This window comes from Ischnura elegans, chromosome 9 (genome assembly GCF_921293095.1).
Source record: "Ischnura elegans chromosome 9, ioIscEleg1.1, whole genome shotgun sequence".
Classification (NCBI taxonomy): Eukaryota; Metazoa; Arthropoda; class Insecta; order Odonata; family Coenagrionidae; genus Ischnura; species Ischnura elegans.
The window spans coordinates 110,272,794-110,297,678 of NC_060254.1; the positions used below are offsets into that span (position 1 = coordinate 110,272,794).

The 24,885-nt window shown below is 39.2% G+C and overlaps 1 protein-coding gene across 1 annotated transcript in view; it reads right to left on the minus strand.

The window, feature by feature from the left end:
• Nucleotides 1–24,885, minus strand: part of LOC124165786 (putative ammonium transporter 2) — a 70,128-nt gene that overhangs the window by 41,766 nt on the left and 3,477 nt on the right. Inside the window, exons 3-5 of the mRNA XM_046543290.1 lie at nt 23,710–23,867; nt 16,355–16,502; nt 13,926–14,104 (exon numbers count right to left, since the gene is read on the minus strand). Of these exons, the coding sequence (XP_046399246.1) occupies nt 13,926–14,104; nt 16,355–16,502; nt 23,710–23,867 (485 nt within the window). The remainder of the gene's footprint in view (nt 1–13,925; nt 14,105–16,354; nt 16,503–23,709; nt 23,868–24,885) is intronic.

Here is a 24,885-nt window from a genome sequence, read left to right on the forward strand (position 1 = left end):
GATTTCTAGTCTCAGAGGATAATTCTTGGATTCGTATTGTTTTTGCAAATGACCGCTGTCACTCCATATCAGAATGTTCTTTAAGGGTGCATTTATGAATGAAGTAAGATTTTTAGTTCAATTCAGGGAGAGTTGTCTGCCATAAATAAGGGTTCTTGATGTATCGTATTTTACATGACTCGCGTATTTCAAATGATTATTAATTCACCAAAATGCTCCACGAAATTTATTTTCTGGCAAAGTTTGTATTCAAACTAATATGGTTCACGTTCAGGGGCAATAATAGTTACAGAATAATTCGTGAACAAAATAATTAAGGAATATAAATATGTGTAATAGAACAATGGATGACTACGCCATTTTTCATAGAAAAATATTCCAATGTAATATTAATGAATGACTAATTTCGCTTAAGTTTACAGTTCGCGTACGCTTTTAAAGCAATAGAAAACTATATTTTTCTACCTCTAAAAGATTAAGTTTCAATATCAAGGATTTTATAAAATTATATTTTAAGCTATACGGAAACTTTTCACCACTCTAAGAAACTTTTCAAGTCGTTTTTTACGTTTTAATATCATGATTTGGGAATTCTGGGAGAAGTTTCCCAATAGCTTAAACTGATTTTCCTACAGTATGCGCTTCACTTTTTCGTATTAAAACAGTTCCCTCGAGTAAAGGTGATGCACTAATTACAGAGTAGCTCTAATTAAGAGACATTAATCCATGTTAGGTACCTCCTAACTGCAAGGGAAATAATAACCATTAAATGTAGATGGAAAGGTCATTTTCGCGGATATTGGATGGAATGTGTGCGTGGCGAGCCTTTGCTGTAATGAGCTTTCACTTTACTTAAAATTTTACTTTCAAATATCATTACAATTTAAAATCATGAAATTTGCGGCGTTTATTATAACCTAATACAGGGAAATAGGGCAGCCAACTAGAGTAAGATTGGAACGTGATTTCTCACCAAAATCACGTTCACAATAACTTGGCATAGCGTAATTTGGCTTACCTCATCCATACCAACTGACGTTAGTTTTTACCTACCATAGTCACTATGGTTGGAAAATATATAAATCATTCTAACAAAATGTATTGGACTTTTCATTATGTTTGAAACTTTTTTTTAGGAATTGATAATGTTCTTACCAACAGGTAAAATTTAGAAATGGACGAATTTCTCAAGGTCTCGCTAGCGAATTCACACCCACTAAGTTGCACTAAACGGTAATGACCCCTCATGTGACTTTTTAAAAAACTCGATCGTAGTCTCGTTGCACCAGCAGACAGAGGACATTGGTTTTAGAAAGGATTGAAAATTTCCAGGGATAAAAGCAAGTGCGCACATAAAAAACAGGTCACAACTCAACCGATATCGCGTAGTAGTAGTGGGTATTTCATTTCATGAGACACAGCTGTAATAAAAACAAAAGATTCCTTTTCTTACGATAGAGAAAAGTGACAGATATCAGATGAGAAATAAAATTAAAAGAAGTAAGCAAGCGCGAGTGCAAATTTGACCATCAGACACTTGACGTCAAGCAAGATAAGAGGAAAACCCTATAATCCTGATGTGGGCGCGTGATGACCTATATTACTAGGCGATTATCACCCGCTCCACTGTTGGCAGTAGTTAAGAGGATTATTCTGTTCGGAGAAAGTTTTTGCGGAGCTTTTTTTTTAATCCTTGTCCCCTGCTGCACATCCGTTTTATAGAGCGACGTATTCCTCTAGGGTGTTAAGAAATGCCCGAAGCATATACCCCGGGGTAAATACCCTGATTTTTAATCGGTTTGATGACTTACATTGGTAATTATCCTCATATTTCTAATCGATCTATATATTTTCGTATTTATATTCTCTCTTTTATCATCTCCCATCATTAAAATTGAATATTCCCTTTCTTAATCGGTATAATATTGTGTAATAATTTGTCTGTTGCCCTCAAGTCATCAAAATTAAATGATGTACTTAAACGCTATCTCAATGGTCACGTCTCAGATGGTTGCGTTTGATGAGATGAAGCCATTTCCGTGGCAGACGAGAATGGAAAAAATCCAAGCGGTAAACACACGTCGGCAGTATTAGCATTTTTAAAATTAAAGATAGCTAATGAATGATAATTGAAAAGAAAGGGTTCTCAGCGGTATCAAAAGGAAGACATCTCACAGCAAATAAACCTAAGGGCCATAAATTATTATCGAAGGGGACGTCGACACCGTTATCACCGATTTGGATCTTCAAGAAGGATTCTAAAATATCCCAATAATTGGAGCAACGATGTTGAATGAGGAATGACTCATTGTGAAATTATATCATGCATTGAAAGGGGGTGAAGTCGGAATGAGGTCAAGCCTAATTTAGCGTCGATAACAGATGATGGAAAATAATGAGATACATGAGGAGATATAGCGAGAAAGGCGCAGTCATAATTTGGATACATAAGTGAGCAGATATCGCCACAATCAAGCATTTTCGTGCTCAAATAGAGATGAATAGGGCGAGGAAAAAAAGACTGCTAGGGAGGGAGCGGTTGCTGTGCAGATATGCGATGGAAAGATATTTTAGAATACGGAATACTTATCCCAAGAATGTGGGGTATGGCAGAGACGGTTAAGATGATATAGCTCTATTAATTATTATTTTTTATAAATATTAAAAAAACACAGAGTAAGGAAGTCACTTTTTCGTAATGGGTCGCCATTGCAAATTCAAGCTTTTTAAAATATTTTCCTCAAAACCTTTATCTGTCTTTGACAAATGATCCTTACGCTTAAAAGGAGTAATGGTACCTTATATATTTTACATTCAATATAAAATTCTCATGCATATGGCATGGCATATGGCATAAAATTTAGGACCCCAGTTCTAATTCTTTTTTTTTATTTAGGCTTAGTGTTCAGATCTCAGGTACAAATACGTACAACACAGTAATAATAATAATAAATTCATTCATTTTTCAAGGAGTGAAATCCTTTGGAACATAGTATCGATATACAATGATGTGCCAGAAAAATGATACGGAATTAAGCGAATCAAACGATCAGGAAACAAAAAAGAGATATTGTCATAGGAATTTTTAACTATAGAATAGGTGGTTTGATAGTCTTATAGAGCCTTACTTTAGTGCTTATGGAGAGAATTTTACTTTTTAATAGTTTTTGTGGGGCACAAATGACATCTATTTCGCTTTCTAATTTTAATATCTACCTCTTCAATGCCACTCTAGTCTGCTGTGACTCTAAGGTACTTGAAATGTTAGCATCTTTGAAAGGCATAGCTATCAACTTTCAAAGAAAATTTCTAATAACATATGGATTTCTGCTTACAACTAGGTCTTTGTTTTTTTTTACTGACTTTAAATATAACTTTTTCTGCCTGTAATCATTCCTGCCAAGTTTTTTAAGCCATCATAATCATCATATGCTTAAGGTCTATCGTCAGCATAAGCTAAAATAATGATTTCCTATACAATTTTTAAAAAGTCCAAAGTCAAAATACCCTAAATTAATATATAGAAACGCTTTGCTCGATTATTCCTCTCATTTCACGTCGTCTTTGATGGATCTGCCCATCGCTTCAACGCCTCCAGAGAGCCGTAAAAGTGTTCCCAGAATAATGTGATGGACGCCAGAGGAAATCTCGAGATGGTCGCTTCCGGGGAATATTCGGGGCGAATATCCTGTCGAGTCTCTCACTTATTTCATTGTCTTCTTCTGAAAATCCTTATGACTTTTCTCTGCATTTTCACTCACCTAGATTCTTCCGAAAATATTGAGAGTTTTTAAATAACCGTTTATTTTTGTTTCCCATATCACCAAAAACATCATTCAGGGTCGGGGGTTTTCAACAACTCAACAATTAAACGCTCGCTTCAGTTTTAAGCAAATGATGCAGTGTGAGGTAAATTAAGAGAACGAAAAATATTCAAAGTAAACTTCTTTGTTCAAGAAAATCCATTAAAGTTCAGGGGAAACTCGCAGCCAATCGGAGCGCTTGACTCGAAGTTTCCGTAGTTTAAAAATGGTGGGTTTTCGACCGGAACATCAACAGCAATTTTGGTTCCTAGCGGCATTAGCTATAAAGGGTTAAAAGTTCGTGACATAATTTTTCTTCACACAGCATATTGATTCGAAGAATTCATTGGAAAACAACACTTATGATTTATGTTGCCTGTTTTCTTCAGATATTACCTGGAGAATTATTATTTCAAGGTGTGGAACCGGTTCAAGCGGTCAGCGTTTCTCCTAGAAGAAAACAGAAATTTACTAGGTACTCGCTAAGTGATGCTGATATTCATTGCCGCAATTCACGTGGGAATTTTGAAGAATCTCTTAAGGATAATTGAGAAACATTTAAAAAATACTTAAAATTAATTTAGCATTGCATAATCGACTAGAGAAATAAAAAAATGCATTGGAATATCATGTTCTTAATAAACTTTTTAATGTTTGATGATGAGCTAAGGGAAGGGAGTCTGGTTGGAGTGGTTGCTGTAGTGATTGGTTCCCACTCCGTGGATCCGGGTCAGGGGTGGGTATTGGGCCGGATTGAGATGCAAGCGGTGGCAGAGATTTTGAGAGACCACCCGATGCCTGATTGGAGGGCACTTGAAGTGTACCACACCGTCCGTCGAATGGGACGTTAAGCCGCGGTCCCCTTGACGCCTCTCGTTAAGAGCATCCTAATGCCGACGCCGGGTTTCTCTCTACACCTTTCCATCCCTATCCGTCCTTCATGACGCCAATAACCTCAGCTGTCAATTGCCTCCTCAAAATGCCATATCATATCGTGAGCTAAGGGGTGGAGGGACGTTTTCCCATATTCAATTTGTCCTCACCTACAAGAACGCTGGAAATATTTTTTGTGACACTTCTGGATTTAATGCGCCTGGATTCCTCTGTTTCTTTTTTTTACTTTTTTGTATTTGCCGAGTGATTGTATAAGTGGCGCATAAAATATGCCCTCAGTTATAGAAATTTACTGGTAACTATACCTGGAAAATTTTAATTTTTGTTATTGGAAAATTTTCAGCTTCAGTGAAGCAATTCTGTGTTATGCTGTCGAGACAGCATCTTCATTCTTCTATGCAACTGATGAATCCGACAGTTCGATATATTATCGATGTACAAACTGTATTAATGTTACTTATTTGTCTTGTGGTCAGTGTTTTTCAATTGAAACAGTAAGCCATATAAAATATCTGGGTATTTATATATCGACGAAAACAGCAACTGGATTTCTTCTGTGCAACTGAACTCTATTTTTTAAGAAGGTGGCTCGGACTCGATGACCCCAAAGCGGGTTTTTCCCCAATATATTCCAATCAAATATCTGTAGCACTTTGTAATTGTCTAAAATTATGTTTGGAATAAATTCATTATTTTTATTATAAAATCGTGAGCTAAGGGTAGAAGGGCGCTTTCCCGCATTCAATTTGTTCCCACTTACAAGAACGCTGGAAATATTTTTTGGGGACATTTTTGGACCCATTTAATGCGCCTGGAAGATATACAACACCTTTCATCATGCGGGGACTTCGAATAATCTCCTTGAATTAAAAAATACACGTAAAGGCGTTGAATATACACTTCAGCGTTGTATATCGAAGCCGCACAAAAATCTCATAGGTAACCACTTTCCCGTGCACTACATTTCTACTTGCTCAGGAATATTTCAATCAAGACGCGGGTAGAATTTCCGGAAATCATATGTAAAAAGAAAAAAAATACCTGATATATAAAATAATAGTAATGAAAGCTGAGTGATTGAATTGACTGAGCAATTAATAAAAGACGCTGTTGAGATGGAAACATCATATTAGAGCCCCATCTATATACAATTCCATCAGAAACAATATAAGGAGACAGATATTTTGCCGAACGAGTAGATGTTAAGAATCCGTTTTTCCCCCGAAAAATGAAGGACACAATTAAGTGCTTAGTCGAACTAAGGCAGACACATCTCGCACAAAGATAACCAAACTATTTTTGCAATCTCGTCGAAGCTAACGTCCACCAGAAGCATAGGTCTTTCATTCAACCCATTATAACCCAATGCTGCTCCTAAGCAACATTAAAAATGTATGAATATTCAGATCTTATTAGGAAATATCTAAACTACGCATTATTTTGTGGTGAAAATTGTGATGATGAAATATTTAGCTCCCACGATAATTATAATTGAGTGCAAAATTTGCAATTTCGCAAATTGAAAAATCTTGAAATTCGACTTCTCCTAAAAGGAGCTCTGAGTTAGAAAGGGTTAATCCGGCATCATTCCACCAGGACTATCACTGAGAATTTCTCAGGGGCCACAGCGGAGGCCACTAAAGTTGGCGTCCCTGAGCAAATCGCCCCCTTGCGGACGGCCCTGAATGCGTCAAGTTGGACCACATCCGACTTCCTCGCCACGTGCCACAGCCACGAATTCAGGAGGGAAGACGCCGACTTCTAGGTGTAATGAATTCGCCAAACGGCTGCTTCGCCACCTCGACAGCGCCCCCGTTGGCCTCGGGAGATTAAAGAAAGCAATTACGGCAGCGGGCCACCCCTCCCTCCCACGCAAACCGCAATACACTTCCATTAGCTAGCTGAAACCCGATGCGTTCCGAGTTTAATGGGAACGCCGCAAGGTGGCAGCAGCTCTCTACGTTCCCAAAGCGGAATAAGCAAATCCTTCGCATTAAGAATCGCGAAAAAAATCCCTAAGTATTCTCCATTATAAGATGTACAATTTTGAACAATTGTGATGATGGTAATTAAATTCAAATTATTTACGATATTTTGACTTGCACACTAATAATAATGAATGATTTTCTCGAAACTGCACCAGCAAACTCCAGATATTTATTTAAGATGGGTGATATCTGGAATTACTATGCACAATATAAATCACTATAACAAAAGCTTTACATGCTGAGACGCATGTTCTATGTAATTCGAGTCCATTACTCACCAATTGTACACCTAATCGCCACCAAACCAAGAGACAATCTTCGTCAACAACACCATACGCGCATCTCGTGGATACCCATAACTAGAGCTAACTATGATCACAAAGTTAAAATCTTTCCTGAACCTGATTTCACAAATCACTGCAGTGTCTTTAGAAGAGAATGACATTAGTGTCTCATTTATGCATCCACATGGTCCATCGAAATGTTCCACATGGCCCAAAGTAGAAGAAAGACTTACGTGAACTGCCATTGAAAAATACTCTGTGCAAATTGAGACTCATTCACTGTTTCCAGCCAGTAGCAGTGGGTGTTTGCACACATTGGATGCCATGGAAGTAAACAAGATTGGACTTGCTTTCAGTCAAGAGATGTAACCTATCATTCAGATATGAAATTTTCACTGTTATGAATGCTAAGTAGAATGAAACTGCATTTTTTCCCCCTTGAAGGTATGCAATCTTAGTGTAAAATAGTCGTAAACATGCCTAACTTCGACATGCCTTAAAACAAAAAGTAAAAAAATACTACCTTTTTTATTTTTTGAATTGGTTGCAGAACATTTATACTACCCACTGAGAAATTTTAAAGAAAATAAAAGGTGGCCTTTTTTTGTAATAAATTGTTAAATAATGACTAATTTTTATTGTTTAAAAAAAGTCCTATTTGTTTATTATTGCTTCAAATGACTTGCAAGTTATGCCATAATGTGCATAAATGAATTCTCTTCAAAATAAAACAATAACCACTGCTTTATGGGCCATGGTTTCTTAGTAATCAGCACTTATGTGATTTTTCATTTTTTACTATGAGGCCTGACACTGCAATGTTCAATGGGCGGTAACTTTATGACGGTTCAGTTCTGAGCAGAGATAAAGTCATCGTTATTCATCATAAGGATTCTGCTTTAACATATATAAATTTCAGAGAAATCGGTGATGGTCACCTGACATGATTTTGCACTATCTGCCTGATTTGAGATGAAATGGCCCAAGAGTTATTTATTTTATACAGGCAAACGACTTTTCACGTGCAACCACAGCGAGGGCTCTCTGATACGTTTCCGAATCAGGATCGAAGACTTTTCGGCTGTCAAATTAAAAGTAAGTATTTCAATGACGAAGAAAGGGTAATAAATAATCTATCACCATTGATTTCCTAGGCCTTTTTCTCTCATTGACGAAAAAATGTAAACGCCTGTTAAACTAACGAGTTATAAAACCAATCGAAGATGAATTTTGATCTTGAAGCGTTTCTCACAGAACGAATAGCGATATTAGCATGTGATAAAAACCTCAAATTAATAATAATGATAATAATAATCTTTATTCATCCATGGAGTGGTGAAGCCCACGAAAATGTTGCCAATAATAAGAAAACATTTTAAACGCAGCCGTTGAAAATATCTGCTCAAAGTAGTCTGAAATTATCACATAGCCATTTTTCCAGTACATTTTTAAATCTTTTATTGCTAACTGAGCAGGCTTTGCTAGGCATCTTATTAAAGAATTCTACCCCAAGTTCTCAGACTGATTGTTGGCCTTTAAAAGCCTACAGCAATTGATATTCAGGGAATGTTTTGCCCTAATGTCATGACAGTGGTTAGAGGGACGAATCCGGTATGTGTATAAGTTTTATTTTATGTACAAAATGCTGAAAAATACAAAATAGACCGGCAGCCATAATGATATGCAGAATAACATGCCTACAGTCAAAGATGAATAAAAATTTAGTGACTTCCTGCTAAAACTTTAAACCTGGATTTTCACGCTTTCGCCACGGTTTCCTAAAAAGTCCCATGAATGTCATCTCGCCCACTATGCTGGATTCCCTCGACTCGATTAGGATCGCTGAATTTGCGAAGGCTTCGTATAGAGAGCGCCATTACATTTGCAAAGGGTGCTGCTGCCATTCAGGCCGTTAAGTTTTGAGGGTCGTTAAAGTGAGAGGGCAGTTAAAGCGTTTTTCATTCTCGTCAGAAGGCATGCATTTCTATTTACGTTTACGATTTGGCGGTTCTCTTCGTCCAATTCGAGTCTAATCCAAGCTAATCGCGGATACAAATCGGATGGGAAAATATGAGGGAAACTGGGTCAAGTTGATTCATGGAAAGAGTACAAACATCGGTTCTCCTTGAAAAAACGTCGAAATTGTGCCACGCGATTCAATCCCGTCTAAAGGGCGAAGTCACGTGCTAACAATTTGTGCCACGTATATACGTATGCCTCCATACAACCCGTTACTTTGGCTCCTATTTCCAATTATGCTCATCGGAGTTGCACTTCCTTCATCATTTGAAATTTATATCCAAACTGGATAACGATCCAGCAACCAATAACCAGATTCCTTCAGCTATTATGTATTAATCTTCTAGTTTACTATGCGCCGGGGATTAATTTTATTTACGAATTAAACAAATATTGAGTTATAAATTAATTAAAAACACGATTGAAAATTTTTACTAAATTAGGGAATCATAACCATATTAGATCTTTTTATTTTCCTTGCCTTTCCAATATCATACTTTGGATACAACGCATTCTCCGGCAGGCAGAGCATTCGAAGTGTCCAGAATATCCGGCGATAGTTTTCGGCTTATTGTCCCCTTGAAGACCGTCAGTATTGTTTATGTAGTTTGACATCTCTTCTATCGATACAGCTTGCGATATCAGCGAATCTTTAAATAATCCACCAGAGTCGTTGAATTTATTTGATTTGTCAGGCATTCCATCGCACCTTTTAAAAATGAAGATTGGATCTCCAGTTTCCAAATGTGCTTCGTAATTTGAGCCCACCACGGCTGTTCAATGGCACGCGATTAGTCATTTCAAAAAATTGATGAAAAATGTTGTCGAACATAGTGAATGGAAAGTTCTGAGGAGAAAATATATTACTACCACGAATTCCTATTATTCCGATAGATGTGCCACTTGAATTCAAACAGGTTCATTTTTCAATTAGATTGGCATTCGCAATGACAGTCAATAAGTCTCAAGGACAAACGATGTCCGTGGCTTCGATTTGGGTACACCGTGTTTTTCACACGGACAATTATACGTGGCATGTTCACGCGTGGGTAAACTATCTAGTTTTTTTGTGTTGGCTAAAGAAGAACTCATTAAAAATATCGTACAATCCAAAGCACTAAGAAAGCTTCTTTTTGTAATCTGTTTAAGAGTCGTAATTTGAAATTTATTGATTAATATAATAAAAGTGCAATGCATTAAAAAAGTGAATGTTTGGTGCTTAGTTATTTTTACAGGCCATCTTCCATCACAGCGCTCAATTCCTCTTTGAGTCATGCAACACATCCCCACACAGACTTACAATAAGTCAGTTATTTTTTATTTGACTACCAAAATATTCACTAGAAATAATTTATACGGCAAAAAAAAAACGTTTGCCGAATCAGCTAGTACGTATATATATTGACCTCCTTCATGGTGATTGAGGAGTGAAACGGTCCCCAAGTCTGTTGATCTCGGACCCAAGGAAGCATCCATGTTTAAAAACTTAGAAGGTATATTTGCGGATTGCCAACGCAGATGAAATCATTCGAATCGGTGACGTTCAATAAAAGAGAGAGCAAGGGGTGACTGCACGCAGCTGTTGAAAAAACTGCCTCCTTCTAAAGTGCAGAAACCTCCTTTCCTAAAGAGAAAAAAAAAGCGCCCACGAATAAAAAAAGATAAACGATATTTCCAACATTCCGACGTGATATTTGCGCTGCCATGATTACAGTAGCCTCACTGGTTTCTGCGACTGACAGACAGCGAAATTGAAAAGGCGGGAACTATTCCTCCACCCACGCCGCCAAGTACTACTTATTATGTCCACATCATTTCGGAGAAGGGCATGCCAAATAGGAATCATACAAAAGGCATCCGACTGGAATGACAGGTTCAATGAACATACGACTGATAAAAGATTCCATCACTTAGAGATGCGGGAATCATAGCAATACTTTTCAAAAGGAAGCGATTATTTTATAGTTTCCCGCAATAATCATGCAGCAATCGAGTCCCTTGATCGTTTGAATCATCACGATAGCACTTCTTATCGCCAGTGAGGTAAAATACCTGAAAATTTATATTAACGTGCATTTTAAGTATGCTCGTGGGTATTATTCATTAACACCCGTTTTAATTAATGCGCATCCATGATAGAATCATCCCTTGATCAGACTCATTTCGATGAAATACACGAGAGATTACCAAACGTGATTGGGCGATGTTTGTGACATCGAGCTGATGATAACTGCGGTTGGTTCACTAACTATGAAACTACTCCAAAATGTTTTACCCCATTGGAAACTTCTAATTTTTTGAGCCTTCCACCGATGAGTCAAGCACGGATCGTGTGACGTGAAAAATCTCCACCACCGCTGGGGATTGAATACAGGTCCACGGACAGGAAAGACAACACTCTATACCCACTTGATCCCTTTTCACTTAATTATCGCTATTTTTCCTGTGTACTCAGCTATGTGGGTAGCCTAGTGAGTGGAGCGCTTGGCTGGAGATAGAGATAGGATCCCGGCTTCAAATCCCGGGTGAAAAGCATCGAACAAAGCAACTCAAAACCCTCTAAGTGCGAGGTAGCCCAAAGAAAGGCATTTCAAGGAATGTAATAAATTCACACGCCAGTGACTTACGGCCGTGTGAGCTCTACCCACACCTAACTAAACCAACCTTACGGATTGAATCACTGAGTGAAGTGAATTTTGATGAATGTCGACCACTCTGTATGAAATATGTGAAAATGTATATCTTTCTAAGCGACACGGAGAAAGTCTAAGGTATGATATAGTATTTTGAGGAGGCGACCGACAGCTGAGGTCATTTGCGCCATGAGGGAAGGATGATGGAAGGAAGGGTGGAGAGAAACCCGGCGTCGGCATCAGCCTGCTCTAAACGAAAGACGCCATGGGGACGACGGCTTAACGTCCCATCCGACGGACGGATTGTTGCACTTAAGATGTCCTCCACACATCATTCAAGCAGAAATCAGGCAGTCTCTGAAAATTCTCTGCCAACGCCGGGATTTGAACCCGAGTCCACGGGGTGGGAAGACAACACTCTAACCACCACACCTACCCGATCCCCGAAAGTCATATAAGGACCCCTCTATATTTTCAGGTCTCACAGACACTTTAAATCAATAGAGATATTTTGCCGAAATGGATATGTTTGGGAATTCGTTTTTTCCCGAGCAACAACAACACTTTACTAAATGTCAGGCGTCATTTCGTTAAAGCATTTCTTTTTTTATTTGTTAGCGGCTTATGTACTAACACTCCCTGCCACACGCGTATTCAGGCGCCTTTCGGTGTAGTATGTAGATGTAAACAAACGTCCCCGGCCGTCTTCACGCATTCACTTCCATGACCAGAATTTTTTCGGTGGCGAGAGAGTTCACGGACCTTTCTGTCGCAGACACCGCTCAACAAGTGGCAGGGAGTAGCGGGGAACGCGAGCGATCATCAGCACACACGAGCGCGTTCATCACTCAAGGCATATAAAACGTCATGGAAACGAGGGAGAAGTTAAGGATCCTCGATTTTAAGTGCCACTTCCCCCACCCTCTATGGCACAAAAGGAGGGGCCCGCGAAAGAGGAGCGACGGCATGAATATTCAAATTTCTCCGTCGGCGCTTTGCACAACAAGTCTCATCGAGAAAAGAGGGAATGTTCGAGGAGTGGATTCAGAAGAGGTTCGGAAGAGCACGGTCATCAAAATATCAATCACTCGAATAATATGTGAGCAATGGCGATAGATTTGGCAGCGCATAGCCTGGTGTCGAAGGAAGCAATCAATGGAGGACTGGCGGAAGGGAAGAAGGGCAAGGGAAGTCCATGAATAAGTTACACAGGACATAGGGTTATATTAAAGGAGGTGAAAGAGAAGAAATACGTGACTACGAAAATGCTAACAAATAGGAGAGGGAATATTTGCGTCAAACCAATCTTAGTATTGCAAACTTATGATGATGAAGATGATGCCGATACTATTTCGGAAACTGGAAAAAATAGTTACCTGAATTCTAAAAATCAGCTTCCGTTCATAGTCTCTGGTGTCGAGATTAAAATGTTGAACTAAAGAATAAAATCACTAGAAGGGAATGCAAATACCTTAATGGAGGGATTAATTATTCTGATAATTCTCTGCAAACAATTCTGAAAACTCTCTCTGGAGGGAAGGGTTATACAGGCAAGCTTTGGAGGGGTAGGAAGAGAGAAGGATTAATGGATAGTATGAAATGGAGAGGGCCTTCGAATGAATTGAATAGGGAGGGAGGTTTATTGTGGAAGGGGTGGCAGACAGACATTTTTCGAACGATCAATAATCAATCGAAATTAAAAGATCGACTTTCATACTAAAATCTAAATTTGAAACAAAAGATCGATCGATAAAATAGGTGTTTTTTTTTAAAACAGTTCGTACCAAAGCATGTTTATTATAAATTCGAAGAGCACTCAAAATATACATTTGAGATGCAGAAGAAAATCTACTCAGGGTACATGCGTGAATTATTGGCAGAAAACATTTAAAAATACACCCACATTAAAATTTTGGGATCACAGCCCGGAATCATTCGGCTTCACTTAATTTTTAAGGAAGATCAACTGATTGGAATGCTTTCATGGTGCTCGAGGGCGTGCCTTAACCAATTTCACCGACCTCAGAGAACAGTATTTCACTCGGGACGGATGACGCTATCATAGGCCGGTAGAGACGCTGCTGAAATCAAACGAAAATGTCAAGATCGAAGTTGAAAAATCGAGTATTGATCGAAATCCGAAGATCCAGGTTCGATCTCGATTTCTTCCATCTTTGGCATTAAAAACTCGATTTCCGTTTTTAATCGAAATCGATTTTTCCATCGCTAGATTGTGCTTATTCTTCTTCGTGAGGGGAGCACTTGCAGTGGCATTTGACGGGAGGAGAGGGGAATTTGACGCACCTGTGACGGAGACGAGTGATCCGAGGACGGCGTTGATGAGGTCGATGACGTGGAAGCGTCGGTTCCTGCGCAGGAATGAGTACGCCAGACCCACCACGCCACCACCGAACGAGGCGAGCATCGTGACTACAGCGGCCCGCGCCGAAAACTTCCACTTGTGGCCGCTCGTCCCGAAGGTGCTGCAAACAATAGAATGTATAAAAAAGCGACGGTTTGAAAAATGAACACAGGTTGGATAAAATTTAAAATTTCTCACTGTATTCCCACACTTCATTTTCCGTCCCAACTCTCCCCACCTTAGTGGACTACAATAGACATCAGACCACATATCGCAGTTAATTAAAATTGGTAACGTAGTATACGTACTAGCAGGCCATCCGGCGTTGCTCGGGGAGGTGATACCCAGAAAAGTGGGGAACTTGGAATACATGGTCACATTTCAGGATTTTTAAGCAAATGGACAAAGCAGATAAGTATGATGATGGTATATATATGTAAAGCAACCAATGGAAGAAACGATTTCTGTACACCACGCACGGGATCAGGTTATGCCCAGCTTCACAAAATTGATCGTTATGTGTATTCGCACTTGAATAGACGTCGTGTAAAAACGCACTTGTAAAAACGTCGTGTGAATGCATAACCCAGCAAATAGGTTTGCTCCGAGAGAATCACAATCCCGACTATGACAATGCAAAAGTCATTGCCAATGAAAAGAGATACTTCCCTGAGATCATTAGGGAAGCTATGGAGATTATGAAGACACCGAAAAACCTCAATAGGTAGGACGGATACCAGCACATCCCTAACACATGGAGAAGAGTCCTCAAGAGTAAACCCGGAGAGACAGGACAGAGCCGGGAGGTGCGGACCAATGAGAAGCCACCCGGGCCTCCTGAACCAGCCAATGAGAAGACACCGGCCTCTGACGGGGTGTATAGGAGACGGGACGGATCTCCACTTCATTGACCTGAAGAAGCCTGCTGCGATTCTGGCGAAACTGTAGGAAACGCGGTAGTAACCCCGAAAACCAGTCTGCTGAATCTTCAGTCAACGCAACCTTCTTGCTTCGTGACGAACAAGTTCAATGAAAATTAATGTACCTACTTCTGAAGAAGATAGCCGAAGAATAATAAGTATCAAAATTGCATGCCTCTCGAGTGGTATAGTGAGGCAAAGAAACACGCAGATTTATGCACTGGCGGCGAATTTCGTAGTGAAGTGAAGATACAACGGAACGAAGATATGCGAAGCTACCAAAAAAACAGAAAAAAATGTTTATACATCTTCAGAGTTTCAATAAGATAAGAAATACATGTCGCACTATTCTGTGCAGATGAGTTTATCCCGCCATCGGTAATTCCATTTCAAGTTCCAGAAATAGACGCGTGTGACCGCTTACAGATTCATGAAGTGTTTGTTTGGTGTAAATAGATTCGTGGGTCACATTTGGTTCGCAAGCATTGCACGAGATCTTAGCGATCGCTTGGCAAACGCCTCGTGAAGAACGTCGAATCGTAAATTAACACAGAAGGTTAGTGACTCCAGGCAACACTGAAGATGATACCTTTGTGAAAGTAATCGTTGAACTTGCGTTTTCGCTTCACAGAAAAATTTTCATTTCTGACATATTCTATTGGCAAGATTGAAATACATGTATCACGATCCGATTTCGGATGCGTGTTACGAAAAACTCGATTGTTTCAGGATTAACTTTGTGAAGACCCATTGTAAATAATAAAAAGGTGTGGTTCTTTTTCACGCAATTTATTTAAGACGACCGGTTTCGTAGCTGAGGCCTTCGACGAGAGGTTTCGTCGCATCTTCAGGTACAGAAATCGTTATTTTTATAGTTATTTAAATAAATAAATAAATAAACAACGAAATAACTATAAAAATAACGATTTCTGTACCTGAAGATGTCGCCTCTGCGACGAAACCGGTCGTCTTAAAATAAATTCTGTGAAAAAGTACCATAACTTTTTATTGTGTGTTACGAAGTTCGGTTAACTTGACAGAGATTAGCCAGAATCCTTAGGGTTCTAGGGGAACCCTCTTAAGGGTACAACGCACCGGGGCCAGGAACCAAGCCCGAGGCTTATACGCCCGGACACCCGGGGAGGGGGCGGAGAGGAAGGAAAAAGGATAGAGGCGCCGTCGCGATCGGAGCCCGCCGACGCCTCCGGGAAAAGGATAGGAATGGAAGGGAGAGGACGAGGGAAAAACACCCCAGCGCTATAGAAGCGAAGGGGGCCCTACCTAGCGAAACCAAGCATACGCAATTATTCTTCTACCAATTCTAGTAGATTTTCCTATGAGGAAGAAAAATCTATCGATCGAATCGGTAGATAACAGAGATTAGCAGTAAGGCTTCATGATAGTGCTGGGAACAGGGCATCCGTCATGTCTTTCAAAGTGCGCATGCGTACCTTCCAGAGTTGAATGCCAGCCACCCCCACCACAGCATGAAGAGACCCATGAGGGCATTGGTTGGACTCCCTGGAGACAGGGGTTCGAGGCTCCTTGGGAGATCGTAGCGACCGAGTCTCGGGCCAAGCATCGCCGCCGCAACGGCAGCTGCGGAGAAAGAAAAGACAAAAAGGGAGACGAAATGAATGAACAAAATAAGCATGCACTCAACAGCAAAAAAAACTACTCATTTTAATGCAATGCATTAACCAAAATCACATTTGCATCATATTTTCAGCAATAAAAATAAGAGATGGTAAAAAAGAACATATTAATTCAACGATACGATTATCTCTTTGCAATAAAAATACACTGCATAAAATATACTACTCGTGAAAGGTTTGTCACATTTATTTTCTTATGAATTCGATCGGTTCGGCTTTTACTTTGTGAAAATCCATGTTGGAATGAAATTGCACAACCCTGGCAACTTTTCACTGGAAAATTATTTATTGGTGCGATGCGTTTCGACGCTGAGGCGTCATTCTCCAGTGCTTTAAAGCTGGAAAATCATTTTTACTGGAAAATTTCCAGGGTTGTGTATTTTCATTTTATTTTCTTAATTTGTTCTTTAAATTTTAAATCTATATATAAACATCTTGCATTAGATATTTTTATTTTATTCTCAAACCATCGGATACAGCTCTTATTGGCCATTCTACTTTGGGGTATTCAACAAATGTAACAAGTAAACGTACACGAACGGCCATGCCCTGGACCGGGGAAACATACCCAGGCGGGACTCAAACCTGCGACCTCTTGTTTGGAAGGCGAGAACGTTACCCCGCCGCCACCGAGGCCGGCAGTAAACCATACATTTTTTACCTCGTGTACATCTAAAATATCTCTCTTCTTCCCACATAATGAAAACCTAAAAAATGGACAATATATTTCCGAAACGTGGGCAAGTATTTTTTTTTAATTATAAATGGCCAAAGCCTCGATAGTTCACGTTTAAATAGAAACAAGAGATCAAGAGCAATAGATATTTATAGACCAGAGACAGATAGAGGAACACGAGAATTGATGATAAGTGACGTTCAGTGAAATGTATAAGCTGCCACCGAACTTGGGAGAGAATGTAAATCATTGAAGTCACCGAAAGTCATTGAAATTAACCGAAGAGAAACTAAAGGAAATGACGCGACGGTGGGATAGAGGTGAGAGAGAAAAGGTTTTGGCTCATTGGTACTAAACAGGTGAATCAAGACACACAGAAACAGCCATTACGTGGCGATATATATTGGAGGAAAAAATTGAAAAAAAAAGATTCCACCGTGGAAGACCCAGAGAGAAGAGACGGATAGAGAAAGGAGAAGAAAATCAGAGAACTTGAGTAAGTAGTCAGGGGAAAGTTAAACAAGGAAGGCTGAAGTATATCAATATTAGGATTGTTATAATCGCATTTAAAGAGGCATAAATTAATTTTCTACTAAGAAGTGACATGATCATCAGGCTAGAAATTTAAAATTTTAATTTCATGCATTAATACCATTTCCAGGATATATATGCAGGCCACAGATTGGCGACTGCGATTTCTTTTTTAAACTCCAGCTACCTACTTCAGAACGCTCTTTAGAACGTATATTTTCTTTACCAGGAGAGAGAAATTCCTGAACAACATTTCAAATTACACTGTGGAAGTGAAGATTTGTCGCTAAAGGATAGTTGTTGGTGTAGAACAACATGGCAGCTGGTCGATGAATGAGGTGTACACAAAAAAAGGGGTGTATTTTGCATCTGTGTGATAGGTATTCTCCTAGGTAAGGCCCGAGAGATAAGTGACCGATGAAACTGGTAAGTGAAGATGTCCATTTGGGCACATTACTCAGAGATTAATCATGCATCGGAAGTTTTTGGAGCAAACAGTCCATTAAAACATTATTTTGCCATAAAATATGGATATTACACATTTAAAAATTATAAAATAAAACATCCAAGAAAATGAAAAGTAAACATAAAAATATTAATCGCAGTATTATTTCCGCATTGTATTTTTTAATAAAAATATAAAACATAAATAGAGAATAGTAGCCCTTAGCAATATAGTCGACATACTTACGCATAAACATAAGGAATAATTTGTGAGAAAATCTAAGCAAAAGACTGATTAATTCTTAAAATAAATGACATTTTCGTAGACATTTTACGTTTTAGAGCACGGAAATCTATTTGAGGATGACCATTTTAGATTAAAAGTCATTGTAATACCTCATTTTCTCATTAATGAGAGAAAAATATACATGTGATTTGGACATATGTACGGTGTGTGGATATAGCCTCTGTCTGGATTTCACAGGAGGTATTTACCTGAGTTAAGATATTTGAAAACTAAACTGTTCCAATTGATAGGAATGGTCTACATTATTCCTGCATTATTTTATGAAGAAACAATATGCCAGTCATAGATTTTCAAATAGCCAATTTCCCAAATCGTGACCAAATCCCTTCGTGCCTGAAGAGATTTGTCCACGAATACTTTGGGCGAACTTTTGTCCCATGACAAAAACTTCAACGTTTACGTGAATAAAACGGGTAAATTTTCAATATTCTCTTTTCCACGATGAGTTTTTAAATCCTTTATCGCTATTGGATATTTTTGAGAACTTTTTTTCACTCTGACCAACCACTTCATAATTGATAATGAACGCGGTGTACAAGAGGAATTCAAAGTACTAACACTTTAGTGTGTCCCAGTTCGGATCGATGTTTCTCTCCCCGACAAAGTTTCCAACCGTCCCGAAAATTATCGAATCTTCGCGTTCCTTTATTTAATCTCCTTGTCGGTCCCGAAACAGCGCGGTGCGGATGACTTTTATGGGGAGAGTGGCGTGAATTTATGCACTTCGCGCTCATCCACCCGCCTTCTTCTTTCGCTTTTACGACGACGACCGGCAGCAGCAGCAGCACCACCGGTGGAAGGAGCGAGAATTACGGCGAATGTCTTCTGTTATCATGACCCTGTTCTTAACCTCGCGATGCTTATTTATACCCCTTAGTCTGAATAACACAGTCATTTTTTCCGACCCTTTTGAACGATGGCTCCAGCGATCGTTTTCCGCGGTGCATCCAGGGGTGGGAATCCCTTCCTTTTTCTCATCACTAGGCACGTCTATTTTTCCGAAATAGCTGAAACCTTCGTTGGCACCGCCTTTCTTGTCAATCACAAGCACTGCCGCTAACAGCGATTATAACGCCACATTTGGCTTTTAATTGAATGACAGTCGTACATATAAATGGAAAGCAATGGAAGACGCGATGGAAAAAGGGACTGCGGAACGACCAATATGATTCAGAGAATGATGGCTTCAACGATCACTCTTTTGGGTCCCTGAAAAGCTATCCCTAGATCTATCACTCACTCTCTCTAAGGGACGGGAGTAACGTTCGGGTGAGTCAGATTTAATCGTCGTCACTTTCTCTGAGTTATCATTCATAATTCATCTCCGTACCACGATAACAAGATGACAGGGCAGTTACCTTCTATTTTCGATAATGATTCTTTGGAAAAATAGACCTTTTGTAGATAGAATAATAGAATAGAAATTTTCTGCCTATATTATACACAATACGTAAGCGCACAATGTGATATTTATGATTATCCTTTAATTATATCCTTCAACTAAGATCAAATTCTTTGAACGCGCAAAATATTTATTAATTATTGTTCTCTCGAGAGACCTGATTTGGAGTGCACCGCTAATGTTTGAAACATATGGGAATAAGGAATAGTTTCGGATAAAGATAGAATGCAGAGGCGAGCAGCAAGATTTGTTAAAAATTGATAAGGCAAACATACTAGTGTAACTGACTTAACTAGAAGTTTAGAATGTCGTGGATGGCGGAGCAGATACCTCGTTGAACCTTTCTCGCTGTCCCCCGCCAGCTCCGTCAAGATATGGACAATTAGAAGGCAATGCAGACAATATCTGGGGACATTCAAAAACCATGCGAGGCGGAACACACATTTCATAGTTGTCGTCGTAAACAATATCCCCCCAGCGCGCGGTACACATCCACCTAAGACCAACGGCTTACAGATAGCAGACTCCTCTAGTGTCGAAGTCAATGTCAGAAGGCTGATTTCTGTTCTCGCCACTTCTGTCGCATTTTAATAGGCTTTTAAAAATGTCCGCGGCGCAATGATGAGTGCAATGCGATCCACTTTTATCTAAAATGTTGCATTATAATGTTTGTGATTGCGAGGAATAGCATTGAAAAGTTATGAATTTGATAAATCACATCATCATATGTATTAATTTTGGTTTTTACCCTTCATTATACCTTATTCCTCCGTGTAACTCGGATCAATTTGTCCGTCACCGACGCGAGTGGCGACTCCTACAAGCCCATACAAATGCGCGGTGGCTGACAGCACATAATGAGGCAGACTTGAGGATCGTCCATTGTAATAGTCGTGCTCAAAATATTCAACCGCGCGACTCAAAATCTTTCGCAGGGGCACCCGGGTCGGCGCATCGGATATTGCCAACGTTTCAAAGACTCTCCATGCATTCAAATTCAGAGTTCACGTTAAGTCCAAGAATGATTATTCACAAAGGCTGTTCCGTGGTTTTCAGTAATAGTCTCATTAGCCATCATCTTCTCGCCTGTTTTCTTTACTCTCTTATCTTATCGATGATTCGTCCCTAAATATCGTTCACAGAAGCTTCAAAGTGCACTACCGTAGTATCAATGACGCCAGTTGTTTTTTTTTTAATTTGATGTGCTGAAGCGTCTCTTCAATTGATTTCGAGCTGGCGTAAAGAAAACGTCACACAGATGTTAAACGAATATGGCTGGGAGCCGCTAAAAACTCAGAGGCTGCGCGCTAGGCAATAAGAATGTAACATATATAAGATAAAAGCAATGGATGATGAAATGGAACATAATTTAAATCTGTCTATATTAAATGCAACTATAGAGAGCACCAAAGAGGGCACCAAACGCACTCAAATGAACCAGTATTATGTGAGCTCCTGCATCCTCAAGAGAAAAAATTCATTATTCATCGGACATCTTTCGGAGCGACACGATGAATATCATATTAGAACCCCACTACATTTCCAGATTCGACAGAATTGATAAATTTTGCTGAACGGATAGATGCGGGAATTCGTTTTTCCCGAGCAATATAGGATTTTAATAAATGCTAGACTGAACTTCCTTGGAGAATTTCCATATAATTTGTAAAAAGCTGGTTATAAAACCCCCCGTCACAATCCTATTGATGCGGTTTGCGAGATACTATGTAGATGTGAATTCGTGGAAAATTTGCGTGGTTTAATAAATATTTTGATAACTATATCTGTTCCGTACATATTTACTTGGTGCAATCTCGACCGAATTCTCGACTCACCGTGCAGTCATCATGAGGAATTATTTGAAGTATTTTGAAGACGCTGTGTGGAATAGATAAAATTATCGATGCAGATATTAAGTACTAATTCTTTGTTTCACCACACGTCAGTTCGTGTTAGTCCTACCCATCGATCGCGCAATGTTCTGGAAAGTAACACGAATCTATTTGTACTTCAATAAAAAGAAAACCGCGATCGGAATATCACGCGTTTTTTTCACTGAGCGTTGAAATAAATCGCCTGCATTTCCTCTTATCTTTTTTATTGGCTGGACTTATCAAAATCAATTCAAACACAACTTCTGTTCCGCTCTGAATTTCTTCTCACATTTTCGCCGACCTGCCAGAGAGAAATAAACGCCATGAAAACCTGGCACCGTGAACAAATAAAAGTGATAATTTTCTCCGAAACAATTTTAAATGGAAAAGCGCGTAAGCATCCGAAAGAGAAGAGTTGCTCGTTATACTACTCAGTGGAACAGAAGAGAGCCAATAAGATGACAGGCACATTTGTACATATTATACACTTATCAAGAGCATGATTGCAGCGTTACATATGTGGTAAAGACCAAACAAACAGCCCCAGGGATACAAATGAAGAGTCCTTTCGAGTGATCCAGAAAAGAATGAGTGAGGAGGAATCAGAAAGAGAGGAAAACAATGAAGATATATCAAGACCAATTTCAGGTAATCCTATTAATATAATCGGGATTTTTTATATTTTTTCCTGTTTCTGTGTTGCAACGCGTCATGGCCTATTGCATGACGCGTTTGGCTGCTGACGTTGGGGTTCCGGATTCAAAGCCTTCGGACGCTAGCAGTAAAAATCCTTGCGGTGGCTCAGGACCACGAAACGCCCCCCTCTTAAACTGAATATGTGAACGCGCATACTTTTTAGTCCGGGGTGACCTCTACCCCCACCTATCTTCATATAAATACACCGAGTGCGTGGCCAGGGGGCCGTCCTTCAATTCCCATTTTATGTTGTGTAAAGTTTTATAAGTGTTAGAAGAACATTTTAATACTATTGAAAACATCGAACCCTGTGTGAGTTTCATCTATAAATTGCCCATTCATCTATCAGTGGAATCCATTCCAACTATCACCAGTGGAAAATCCGCAAATTTAGAGGGAATATTGTAGGGAGCATCGATTGGTATTCCGACGATCATGAACACGAGTATTATAAAATACCTAAGTCGATAGAAGTGCTGTCGCTCACCGCGCAGTTAAGTAGGTTACGAAAGTCGCTGCTCGCGTCGCTTATGAGCATTAAGGATTCGGATTTCAAAGAGAAATTATTTGCAATCAGGGCAGTAAAACAAAATTAAAATGTGATCTATCAACTTAATAACTTTTCAATTGATTTTTTTCTTTCGCTTGATCTCAATTTTAAACGTTGATTAGTGTTCAACAGATTCAGGCTTCAATTGGTGGAAGTTAGACACATTTAAATAAATAAAAGATCGTAGGTAGCACTTTTCCACAAGATTTTTTCACTGCGTACAACGCGTTTCGGCTCACTGAGCCATATGGTCTTGTACCAGATGATGGCTCAGTGAGCCGAAACGCGTTGTACGCAGTGAAAAACTTTGTGGAAAAGTGCGACGATATTTTATTTATTCAAAAAAGTTGATTAGTATCTTGGAGTGCAGGTATTTAAGAATTAAATGCAAAATTTTTGGCAAAAATTTCGTTATATTTTTATACCTTCATCAGGGGTTTTTGTAATGAATATTATTTGTTGAATTTTCAATGCGATTCCAAGCAGTACTCTGCAATATATTGGAAAAAATTGGATCTCTCTGAATTCATTGCCGTGCTGCGGGTATTTACCGATTAAAAATGCGATCAAAGTGGCTTCAATAGAGATAAGCCTTCAGTGTGACGTACTTACCCACCTCCTCCATGCAATTAGACCCCTTTAGAATGAGAATGCGATATAATCGCGCTCACCAGAGGTCCCTCCGACCAAGTGCACAGGTCCGGATCCGGCGATGTCGACGACTCCCATGGCACGCAGGAAGCCGTGCTCTCCCCAGGCCCACCCCGCAGGCACGCAGTACACTATAGTGTTGAGCAGCGAGAAGAGGCAGTAGGCGCGGAAGCTGCACCTGTTTGTTGCCAAGGAGATAGACAAAAGACTTCCATCAGGAAAGAAAGACGACTGCCAACACGACACGTCACACCCGAGGGGACAACGGTCGAAGTACTACATCAAACAAGTAAATTTGTACGCAGACGCGATGCAAAGTTTTTTACACCAAATTCGCAATGAAAAAATATGCATTTATTACATATTGATGGCTAAGTTCTAACAACACGTACCTCAAATTCCACCGGTTTGGGACGTTTATCTTAAACAAAGTGTGATAACATTAAAACAATACAATAAAAGCAAAAATCAACTCTTTGTTTGCAAATGAATGCTTCTTTTTTCAGTTTTATGAACTTTTGGTTTGTAATTCCAGCGTACAAGTAAAGCAAATTAATAGTTTTTTTTATCTCCAGAAAAGTTGCCATTTTTGAGATACGTGTCCTAAGAACTTAGCCATTGATATGTTACCAATATCTTAGAACACATATGAAATCATAAGAACGGGTCTAACGTTACTCAAAGCTTACTTTAGAGAATAATTTATTAATTGGATTCAAATAGTTGCGTGAACATTACTCATGACTAAAAATTTAGCGTAGTTGCGAATGATTTCATGTACCAAACTGGACGAATTTCTGAGAAATGTACGTTGAATACGATTTATTTAAAACTTCCTTAAAATTGTTCAAATTGATTGAACTAAGGCATTGAAAATTTACAGTGAGTGCAGACGTTCAAAATGATAGCACACTACACCGCCACAAATCTCAAAGCCTAATTTACGCGGGTATTTTTAAATGGTTAAAAGCTTAATTAAGCTGGTATAAATATCTAAAAAATGGGGATACAATATTTTATTTCAAATGCTTGTAGAAAATCTGTGAAAAATGATCATATGAATAAAGATAAAAAAGCAATTATTGCGAGTCCTAATCATCTGAGGCACTTAGTTGTTTCAATGTTAGAGATTCAATGTTGAGCGCACAAATTGATTCAATCGACCTCTTTCCCTTTACTTATAGTGAGATATCAGG